Source organism: Watersipora subatra, chromosome 5, assembly GCF_963576615.1.
Source record: "Watersipora subatra chromosome 5, tzWatSuba1.1, whole genome shotgun sequence".
Taxonomy (NCBI): domain Eukaryota; kingdom Metazoa; phylum Bryozoa; class Gymnolaemata; order Cheilostomatida; family Watersiporidae; genus Watersipora; species Watersipora subatra.
In genome coordinates this window covers 36,382,024-36,394,383 of record NC_088712.1, presented here as the reverse complement: position 1 = coordinate 36,394,383, position 12,360 = coordinate 36,382,024, and the positions used below count along the sequence as shown (strand labels likewise).

At 37.1% G+C, this 12,360-nt stretch overlaps 1 protein-coding gene across 3 annotated transcripts in view; it reads right to left on the bottom strand.

Moving 5' to 3' along the window:
- The window catches only part of LOC137396208 (uncharacterized), a 66,606-nt gene that overhangs the window by 16,142 nt on the left and 38,104 nt on the right, over positions 1-12,360 (bottom strand). For all 3 annotated transcript variants that reach the window (XM_068082379.1, XM_068082381.1, XM_068082380.1), the window contains 4 exons: positions 10,409-10,530; positions 8,525-8,657; positions 5,008-5,102; positions 1,970-2,086 (listed from right to left, as the gene is read on the bottom strand). In XM_068082379.1, the coding sequence (XP_067938480.1) occupies positions 1,970-2,086; positions 5,008-5,102; positions 8,525-8,657; positions 10,409-10,530 (467 nt within the window). The remainder of the gene's footprint in view (positions 1-1,969; positions 2,087-5,007; positions 5,103-8,524; positions 8,658-10,408; positions 10,531-12,360) is intronic.

Below are 12,360 nucleotides of genomic sequence, written 5' to 3'. Positions count from 1 at the left end.
CAAACCACTTCGAGTTTTGAGATATATGAATGTAATTATGGATGTATCTATGTATAGGAAACATCTATTTCAATACACTTCAGCTCACAGAAGTAAACCAAACTTGCAGTTGTAAATATGTCTGTAAAGTTGTAGTGTTTGCATTTTCATATCTATCTGGGTAGCGTAAGGAAACGCGTTATGAAATTATGACCAGGCCATGTCACATCCAACATTACGTTTTTCAACTTAGACTTGAAAAATAATCTGCTGACCCATCATCGATACTCCAACTGAGACACGTCATTGGTTGATGGTATTGGGCAGCAAATATCACCGCAATCTGTGTCAAAAATGTCGCCACTGATGACGAGAATTTGGAGTTGTGTGCACGTTGAGTTACCGTGCGATAATTCTGTCAATGGGCATACACACGTCGCGGAGTAACTCAGGTATTTTTTAATAAAAGGTAAGGAATTCTGTGGCAGAAGTCGTAACGACACATTCCTGTTTCACTTAGCAGCACGCTTTCGAAATAAGAACGACTGAAGTGGGAGAAATGTTTAAAATGGAATAGCCTGCGCATCATTCGCAAGTATCGTTTCCATCTTTCGCAAGCATGAAGCATCCAATAAAAATGTGCCAGTTACAAAATCCATTTTCGTCTTGCAGATGACCCAAACTTGCGAATCAGCCACATCATGGAAACATAGTGCATGCCCTAACACTTAGCCTGTCTTGACAAACTGTTGTTTTTGCATTTCTAAAGTTCCTTCAGTTTCCTAAGTTCTACTTAAGTTCTTCCTTAAGTTTCCTAAGTTTCTAAGTTCTCAAGTTCTACTAAAGTTTACCACAGAGACTGGCCGCTGGTTAAGCGTTGTAATCTTATTTGTTTCTACATAAATTTGTGCGCAAAATCTGTTATGATAACCAATGGAGCGACCGACATAACATCGCAACCAAGCCGCATAGACGGAAGAGAACAACTCCCTATAAGTGCAGCTGATGCATCAGGTGCACTACATCTTGTGACAAGCTGTTGTGTTGCTCGCCCGCTCGACGGGGGACAACTCTGCAAAAACAATAGTTTGTCAAGACAGGCTACCTAACACTGCATCGCATCATTCACCATCAAACCTCGATGACGATCATTGTCGGGTATGACTAAATTGCATGTGAGCGAGTCAGTCCTTTGGTCGATGCGTCATCACCCAATCATTTCATCAAAAGCCTCGGAATATAAGGCAAATTCGCATGCCTGACAGTTTTACATCATCCCTAACTTTTGCAAGTTGTAAAAACAGAACTCTATCATACTCAGCCTGGCTGACTAGCTATCAAATAATCTAAACAAAGGTATCTTCAACACCTCGCACCCGGATGAGATGTCAGTATAGGTTGCAGAGATGTTTACAGTTCAGGTGCTTGTTTAGTGTAAACTATGGTGAGGAACAGCGCACGGCATGGCTGTTTATCATTGTTCCCTGAGCAATAAAACATGCAGATCCCAAACAACATGAATGGCAAATATTTATTTCTGCTGCATGTTAGCGTTTATGTATCAACGCTATTGTAGTATCATTGAAAAGTTTTAACATTTTCATTCAGATGTTGTTACATATAATTTTTGTGTCTGTTTATTTTAAAAATAACAACTTTATTATTCATATGCATATTTTATAGGTTTCACTGCTTTTCTTTTGGTGGGAAACCCTCTTATGTGCATCTAATTAAGGATTGGCAAACAAACTTCAAATTTACATCACCAGAACAAACAGCCTTATTAAAAAATGTTTCCTAAATGAATGTTTAATGTTTTAATTTAAACTTATCTATCTATTTAGTTTACGAGCCCCTTTGATATCAACATCCCCTCGTTTGCTCTTGTATATGCACAATTCATACGGGAAAGCATATATAGAGGTGTATTTGCTGTTTAATATTCAAAGGTGTCTGTAAAAAGTTGAATTAACAAAATGCGAATAGTTACCTGGGATAGTTGGTGACATACTTTGCATATATGTCAAACTCGGTACCTCTACTAGTGAAGCACTTGGCTATGGCTACTGGTTGCTCCTCACAGGCTTCCAGGTCTCGAAGAAACGATCTACAAGGAGCACAGTTTTCAATGAACAGTCTACAAGGAGCACAGTCTATCAATTGAAGTGTATACTACCTTGTTTCATACTCTACGTAGTACACTTTGTGACATACAATTTGTACAAGATATATGTCGTTGCTGACTATACATACAATAACAAACTATGTGTTTGCTACCTCAAAGGCAAACTGGCATATGTAGCTACACCCTTGTCTCGTCTATCTCAAACGTATTTCAGTCCCCGATGTTCCGCAAAACAATGCCTATGCAGGATGACTATACAGGTTAATTTTTTTTCCGGCCGATGGCATTATGTGAAATTGGTATTTTCCAGCTATTTCCAAGCTGATTACATGTTAGACAATGCGACTGCACAGCAACGAATGTTTTAGGCACTGTGTTTTTCTTTCAGTCATAAAATTAATGCTTGTATCATTTCCGTTAACTTTCTAAAATGGGATATGCTACTAACTTTATCATTTAATTAACATTATTAGTTAATTAAATAATGATACTGAATTATCTTTTAATTAATTATTAATTAATATTAATAACATTAACATAATTAATTAAATTATATTAAATTTATTACTATAATTTAATTACATTAATAACTGTATCATTTATAATAGAAAAGGAATGCAAAAAGGCTTTGTAAACAAAATACATGTATATTGGACTAAGAATAGGTTGCATTGCAGGCATATGCTAAAAATTTACTTGTGTGTAATTTACTTGTGTGTAATTTACTACGAATAGGTTGCATTCAAGGCATATGCTAAAAATTTACTTGTGTATCCAAACATTCAATTGAGGTTATATGAGAGAGACTGTCATAACCACAAAATAACCACATTTAATTATGTCTAGTTATTTAATGATTAGTTCTGTCTAAGGAGTTGTCATATCAATGTATAAAACTACCTAACCTAATGTCAGCAGTTATGCACTGGCTACATATGATCATCGTCGTATGGAAATGGTGATGAAAAGCCGATTGTTAAGTAGTATGGTATGTTATTTCTAATGTTGGATAACTGTCCCTATTCTTCTATAGGTCATAAATTTTCACAGCTTTTATGAATGTAATTTGGTATCTGCTGCTATTTTTCTTAACTTTTAGAGCTCAATGTTTGAGTGGCTACAGTACATTTTATATTAAGGACATGGTACTGGCTGCTGACATGGTACTCGCTGCTGACATGGTACTCGCTGCTGACATGGTACTCGCTGCTGATATCTGCATGCTAAGCTAAAATTGTTCTTAGTTCAAATATAGTAATGCGCTGATACTAAGCCACCAAAGATCAACAAAAATTTGATCGATTCAATTTTAGGAATTAATATTGTTGGTGAAAATATTTCTCATAGAAGAAAACCGACCATAAAGGATCGAGCATGTTGTGTCAAAACATACACTTAATGTGACAGCGCAATAAACATAGCTGAAAGTTTATATCATCTAGAGCTGCTAGTGACCTTGACACATCATTTGTGTGACCTTGACACACCATTTGCGTGATCACTGTTATGATGAAACTGATCAATCAAAGGCAGCAGTTACATGAACTCAGAAGACAGGACTACTCGGGCCATTCACTTGAACTGCCATAAACTGACTTCTACCCTTTCTCATTTATGTGTTAGGCAATGTCATTGGCACACGATTGTCCGCACCCTCAGATATAATTACAGAGAAAAGGAATTAGATTTAAGATAACGCTACAACATATATCTTCGGAGGTCAATAAAACTTCTTTCATCACTGCATAGCTTACTTTTACTACCTCCATTTTAGGTACCTGGATTCACTGAATACCAACGTAAAATACCATCTTGTAGTTTTCGCCTAGAAACAATCACTTGCTATTGTAAAATAACATAAACTTTGATTGGTACAGAATGGCAGTTCCGACCCAGCATGCTGTAATCTTTTTTCAATCTCTATCCATGGCCTTGAACTTTTCTTATTATAGCAACAGTTTTTAAAGTTTGCTAAACTAACATGCTAAGTGTCTCCAATACAGAACATTCGTATGAATCTGTTCTATATGTTCATGTGACAAAGGCTACTTATTTACTATAAGTATACTATTTACTGCTATATTTACTGTAATATTAAATATGCTTCTTTAAGCATTGGAGACACAAACAGTTACCTTCATATAGCTTTGTGCTTTTAAAGTTTCAATGTAACAAGATGCAAGTTGAAGGTACCAACTTGTTAACTTAGAAACTTAAGCTAATTGCCAAAGAATGGATTCAATAATCATTTCTTTGATCCTACATCAGTGCATGTGACCTCCTCACACATTCGTTAGCTGGCTGCCGGTAAATTCACCAGCCCTTGCATAAAGCTGTCTTCAGATTATGAAATTTTTGTTTACAGTTAATTCACTGAAAATTTAAAAGAGTTTCTGATCAGTAGATGGTACTCGTGACTTTCTCCAACATATTCGTGCAGAACATGACAAACTCTGGCATTCATAAAATGAAGACAGCGATGAAATGCTGATGAGCGATGTAAAACGTGGTGTTGTTCTGACGCATTTGAAAGCGTAAGAAAAATTGATTTAGTGTAAACTCTATAATTTTTAAAACAGATCTACGTTGTCAATTAGTTTTAACCAATAGGAGCAGCAGAATCAGTCATGAGAGCCAATCATGACTGACTCTAAATGGTTGCGAGCATATTTACTATCATTCATTCAGCTGTAAAAGCATAATTTTCATTTATTATTTTCAAACGCACACCATTAGTGTAAATGCACCTTTGAGCATTACCGGCAGCACCAGACAAGGGATAACACCGTGTCAGTAGAAGATGACAGTAACAATGCTTTCCTGTTTGAGTATCAGAGCTGAGCAGTATAAAGACCGTTGGTTAGATACGTATTGAGCCAAAAAGCGTGAAATTGCAAACTTACATGTGGAAGTTGTAGATGTCTTCTATGTTGCTGAATATATCATTGATGTTTTCAGGTGAGATGTTCAGGCATGTCTTGGAGAAATCAAGGTAGCCCTGCAAAAAAGCATGGTACGCTGTACATCTAGTCTGGGTACAAAATGATTACCTATCTATTGGTAGAAGGGTTTCTGTATATAGTGTTAGCTAGAGAAAGTAGATACAAACCTGCCTAAAGTCAAGGTTGTGTGGGGCATGTATACATAATTGGAAGTATGGTAGATGGGAGAGGAGGGGATCATTATAAAATACAGGTAAGATTGACACAAGCCTTCTGACAGCTATATTAGCTTGTCAGTGGTCATTGTCAAAAAGTACTTAGATAAACAGTTTTGTGATAATTTTTAAATATTAGTTGCTGACGAAAAGCATATTACCAAAAACCAGGTTCATCTCAATCTATCTATATGTACATTGTATGTATACATACATACGTACATACATATGTACATATGTATGTATACATATGTACATATGTATGTATAATGAATTATGTATGTACGTATGAAATACTAAGGATACATAAATTGCACAAGCTTCAACCTTGTCTCTTACCCTCAAGTTTTTTATGACCAGCATTATAATACTGTATAGCATTATATTATGGTATAGCAACTCTGCCGTATATAACTCTATGGTAATTGAAATTACTTTCTTTCTGTGTATTTATAATATCATTTCTTAAGCAATCGCCAAAATCAACGAGTCCAACACGATGGAGTGTCAAACACAAATATCCAACACTCAACTTGCTGCCCCAACAGCAGTGTCACCATAGGCAGGTTTTCAGGAATTTCGCTGCATGTTTCAGCCTTAACAATGCAAGGAATCCGATAGCAAATGCGATTGTCATTCAAGATAATTGAAAACAACCTTAGCTGCCTGCTGCCAGGTCCAAAGTCCGTATCTTTTAGGAAGATGTCTTCACAAGCTGATGAATGATGTGCGTTACGCATACACTTAGATGTTCATTAATATCAGATATTTGAATCATATTGACTGCAAATAACATATGAACCTTATTATCCGTCTTTGATCTAAATTGTTCTAGACAGCTGCAGCGAAATATTCACTAGTCGTAGACCAGCTTAACTGAGATAACTCCAACAAAGTCATCAGGCAGGCACCTGCTTTCCAGCTTCAAATGAAAGCAGGCCAAAAGGAAATTTTAGTGCTGGGTACTAGTGCGCAGGTCTGTTGAATCTGAGCAACACAAGTACGCCATTATTTTATTGGCTTACATCACTGAGTAAGAAAAACTCTTTCTCTGTTCGATTTTAAAGTGAGCACACCAATTGGTTTATGAAGAAATTGGTGAGTCACAATTATCCACCTGTGTGATGCAGAAGAGCAATGGACCAAGTTGCATTTCTATATGTAACTCTCAGTGTTTGTCAATCCTGCGTCCAGTTGTAGCTATTAAAATCTCGCAATGAAAAACCTGCATCGCACTGGACTTGATCCCAAGAAACTTCAGATCAAGAGGCGGCAAACTTCACCATTATACTACAGTAGCCTTTGGTATGTTGGTTAAAATACTCATGCTTAAAGCACTTGGGGGGTCATTAATTAGCTAGGTTGACAGTTACACTAAAGGAACGATTATTGTGCTGTCCGCAAACACTGCAATCATTTTAGTAAAGGTGCGCTTATCTTTATTAAAACTTACCTTTACCAAGTAAGTTATTCAAATTCATCGGGTAATTATTTTATTACCCGAGCAACGTCGCCGGCATTTGGCTAGTTGCATAATAAAACACTTGTGTTGAAACCGCAATCGCATACAACACTTTTCCATACAATCTAACAATAGTGGCAAGATGACTCAATGTCGCCTTGGAAGCATTGAATGAAGGTTTCATTGAGCTTTTGCAAACCCACTTGATTCGCTAGCTAATCTTAACCCAATGACCTCTAGCACGCTTTCGTACATCACTACAAGTGGTAGAGTCTTCCTTTTGAACGCAACGCTTACATCATAGGGCTAGCCATTTCATTCTTGATATCCTCCCACTAGGTCTCGTATGGAGTCAGTCACCTCCCCTTGACTGTACCCTAGACAGTCACTGAGTCGCTCACAATAAGCCTCCTATGTTTACTCAGAGGATCAGCCTACTCCCCACGCAGTGTGTAATTATTTACCGTACATTATTTAGCCATTCCTTATCTCCTTGCTATGCACTTGCAAGTAAGGCAGGTCAGTCCGCAGTTAAGCAAGAAAGTGCAGTTTAAAAGTGTCTTTAGCTCATCAGATCCTACCGATATCAATAATAAATGAAACACTTCAATAAGCACCAATTCGCTACAGGACTTGAAACTTACCAATTGAGAACAAAACGGTTTTATCACCTTTGAGACCATTTGTACATTACATCCCAACCATCGCGAGTATACTCACATATTTTAATTGTTGCTAGGCAACCAGAGTAAGTTATCCTGTCTTTGAACTTTACCCATTCCAAGTATTGTTATTTCTAAGTTACGAAAGAGAGTTTTTGACTGGTTAGGTAAAATAAATTTTGGCTAATCAGAAAAAAACTTTGTTTCAATAATATCTTCTGCAATAGTTATAATCAAAAGTGCTAAACCTATGTAGACATCAACCTAAACCGTAAAACATCATGGCGACTTCAAACTGGGTTGATTGTGATTAATATTCAGTTGACTCTGGAGGTGAATATGCATAGTCAGAAGAGGTAAGATAGTGAAGGGCTGCGCAAATCAAATACGAAAAATGAATTGTTATTAAAATTCAATTCTGTCGACTTTAATTGATCTTTTAATAAAAAATACACTATCTGGTGAGTCATAGGTATCTGATGTAACTCGCAAGGATTTTAGTCGGCTGCGAAAAAGTTTAAAACAGTCTTTAGATCGCTAGATCCTACCCATGTCACTACCAAATGAAACACTTGAGTATCTACCATATGCAAGACTCCAAACTTACTAATTGAGAACAGAAAAGTTCTTACAACCCATTACATTTGCCACCCACGAATTATGCCAATTCTGTTTTTTCATGAATGACCATCTTGTTTACCAAAGGCCTAGTTTTCATGAGCCATTCACATGTTGATGACTGTGTTCGTCAAGGAATGGAAATGACTCTGAGAAGGTTTGTTGACTAACGTGGACTTTCAATTGAGTTCATCAATGAGCATGACTGACTGATGTAGTAGCGACATGCTCTGCAGGTAGAACTGTGATAGGTAAACTTTCATCGATTGGAGGAACAAAACTGACATTACTTGGAAAACATTACAAAGATTTACACATTGAAAATAGTTTTTCTCTTGTGAAAAACACCCAGCTCCGTAAGAGGCCTTGGATAAAAAACATTTTATTTCATTGATCCTTGGCTATGCATTGGCCATACTTGGGTTAATAATTGGTATATAAAAAATCATTAGGTTGCTAGGCGCACCATCACATGATCGAATATTCAACAGAACTTATTGAATTATTACTCTCTTCCTTACCTCTACGATATCCTCGAGATCGCCAAGATACTGCTGCTCTGTGACAATGATCTCTTCAACAACATATTCACAGAAGTCTACTCTGCCATTAGGACTGGTTCTGTCTATTGGGCAGGGAGATGGTGATCTACCCCTAAAGGAAACGCAAATTTTATAATAAAGACAATGATTTTATGGCTGTCGGGTTTGAAAATTGATAGAGTTGATATAATATATATAAAATTCTATATTATAGAACTGTCAGCATAAAAGCTGACAAAATTAGGGACTCCCTAAAGGCTGGTTCACATTATGTCAGTATTAATCCCACAATACTTCAGTGATGGTGTAATAACAATGTTCACACTATCATAAATCTATACGCATTCACATCAGCAAAAGGGTCTCGTCACAGCAGCCTCATTATACAATGCACACATTAAAATGATATAATACTAGTCCCGCAGCAACTGTCATAAAAGAACATATGGATCAAGTGATCCACCGATGACCGATCACTATCGCCGAGGAAATGCATATTGCACAGACTGTCATGGATGCTCGGCGAACTATCAAGAAAGTTTTAGAGCTGCATTGTTTTCTGACATCTCCGTGTTACCTCAACGATGCCACCGGTTTACGGTGCACATAGTCGACGATTAATCGCCGAGAAGACAACTCCAACATATGCCGATATAGTGTGAACAAGACTTAAAGACCAAGACAAAGAGGTAGTTTGTTATATAAATAATTGAATACAATATAGATTTATCAGTCTCATCTAGCTAAGCAATACACACATATTCGTTCATATTTTTATTTTCTAGTAATTAGCGGTTAATCACTCTAACAAGGATGAGTGAAAAGTAAAAAACCATTCATAGAGTTGAAGCGGCGATGTAAAACCTTGTGCAAAGAAGTTTGGTATGTTAATTTTCCTACAGCCTGTTCGGACTTAGCACTTCGCTATCCAAACTGCTGATTAAACGTATGACGACACATTAGGCTTGAGTGGGTTCAACAAGATATCAAGGTTCCTGGAACACCTTGTATCAATCTCTAGATCGTTTTCAACTTGTTTACTATTCTGTTAACCAGTTACGGGTTAGAAAACAACAACCTACTCTCATGGTCGCTCATTTCCGACAAATAAAACTAAAGGCTGGCTCTCACTATATCGGCATATGTTGGAGTTGTCTTCTCGGCAATTATTTGTCGATTATATGCACCGTAACTGGTGCTATCGTCGAGACAACGGGGATACATCGGGAAAGTTTGCAGCTGCCAAACTTTCTCGATAGTTTGCCAAGCATCTACAACAGGATGTACAATATGCATTACTTCGTCGATGGCGATTGACCATTGTGGATTGCTCGATTTATATGTTCTTTCATGACCGTTGCTGCCGGACTAGTAATGTATCATTTCCATGACCATATTGTGTGATGAGAGTGCTATACCACAGACTATTTGCAGATGTAATTTCGGATGGGTTTGTCATGGTGTGAACATTGATATCAGACAATCACCGAAGCATTGTGTGATCAATACCGACATGCGACGATATAGAGTGAACTAGCCTTTAGGAAATCGTTTTAAAAAAAGTGTTGAGCTGACTGCATCATATAATTAGTCAAAAAATTGCAAAATAATAGAACTAAGGCAGCTAGATGGCACAAAACATTGTGAAACAAGCATGAGTATAGGCAGGGTGCCCCAACAATGTCAACGCTATAAAACATCAGCAAATGGAGACAATTCTTCACTTTCAACTATTTGGTTCAATTCATTTTGAATTCCTAGACAGGCCAGTGATGACAACACAATATAGACACTATGTTGCATGATCACAAGCATTCTTTAAAATTTATCTTCGACAAAACACCTACAAGCCGGAATATTTACCTGGGAAAGTAAGACAACTCTTCACAATCCCTCGACAGCATGCTGATGTCAAATGACTTTTGCTTGCGTCTGTGGTTAAATAGTACAGCGCCTCCTTGTGGCGCATTTGACGATAAACGCCTCTGAAAGAAACCATTTGAACATAAAACAAAAATGGAAAATATAAAGCATTTTCTAAACCTTTCGAAGCCAGTTTTATTTTTACTACTGAGCGGTGCATCAAACAAAAAGCAACACAACAATAATATATACATTTTAAAGTATATTTTATGATGTAGACACCTTAAAATAGATTATATGCACTCTGATATTCATGAAATTATCAAAAAATAGACAGTTATTTCGTTGACATAGTAGCAAGCATCAGTTTGAAAGAGCAAAACCTCTGAATAAACAGCATTTGTCTCTCAAATGTTCAAAAGTGATTTTAAAACCAACCATATATTTTGGCCTTTCTCATTCTTAATTCACGGCCATTTTGATAATAGAGTTAAGCAAAAGCTTTTGTACATTTAGGGTTGCATACAATATGTTGCAATATACCAGGATTTAATCTAGTTTGTCACAAAGGTACTAAAAGGAGTATCAAAGGGGAGCGAGTTACATCAATGACCTTGACATGTTCCTGTACCCAAGTCGAATATAATAACATTACTTCAACCCTCTTAGCTATTCAGTGTTGCGAACAAGAACAACATTAACATAATAGCTAAGTAATACTCTACAAATATAGATTGTGGAATTTAGATATAAAAGATAAGCCGCAGGTGTGCTCCAGAAAATGCACCAACTTCTATGATTGTATTTTCAAAAGTCAAGGTAGACAGGGCTTGAAAAGGTATTCAATATCATTTGACTTCATTTGAGCAGTGCAAGCTGGTGCCTCATGTAAAGGAACATTCTGGAAGGTTGCATTCAAGCTACAAAATCGTGAAAATTCTCATCGTTCATCATAGTCACCATAAAAACCGATAAATGATTTACACGATAAATTGATAAACCAATAAGTTAAGAAAACTATAATAGGTTTCCTTTACAAGAAGTTATATTGACTAGAAACTGTTAAATAGCACCAAGAATTTGATCTAAGGCAGGTTCTATACTAGATTGGTAACTCGATGACCTAATCACATAAAGAAATGTCTTTTACTTTCAATATCGGCATTGGGCTTCCTTTTCATCTCTGTAGCTGCACTCAAAAAGCGTATCAAACGAGTTTATATCGAGACTATATATAGATCGTTCTTAAGAATGGAGGCGCTAAGCATCAGGTAGCTGTGACATTTTGAACTCCTTCCTTAGACAGTGCAGCGCCAGCCGCCTGCCAAACCGGCTCCTAATAGCCGAAGTTCATATTTCACCCTCTTTTCCGTAGTTACATTTATATGGCTGGTTCACAATATATCGCAGCATGTCGGTGTTGTTCTCTTGACGATTATTCATCGACTACGGTCAATCGGAACCCAATGGCATCATTGAGGCAGCACGGATACGTCAAGAGAGATTGCAGCCATCAAACTCTCTGAATAGTTCGCAGAGCATCCATGGCAGCCTACACCATATATACGACTTTGGTGATAGTGATTGTACATTGCGGATGTCTTGATCTATATGTATTTCTTCCATGACTTTTGCTGCGGGATGAGTATTTTGTCATTTTATATCGCATTGTATAATGAGTATGCTATACCACAGAATATTCCCTGTTGCAAATGCGGATGGGTTTGTGGTAGTGTGAACATTGTTATCACAGACAATCACCGAAGTATTGTGGAATCAACACTAACTTACTGTGAAACAGTCTTTAATGCAATGGTGTGTGTGTTTGTTCGTTGTTTGTGTGTCCTGTTCTTTAGCCAGCTTTGCGGTGTGAGATAAAATATTGCTATAAGAGGGTTTAGAAATTATGCCATTCAGCTTTGTAGACCCTAGCTTTACCACCAGTGCCATTG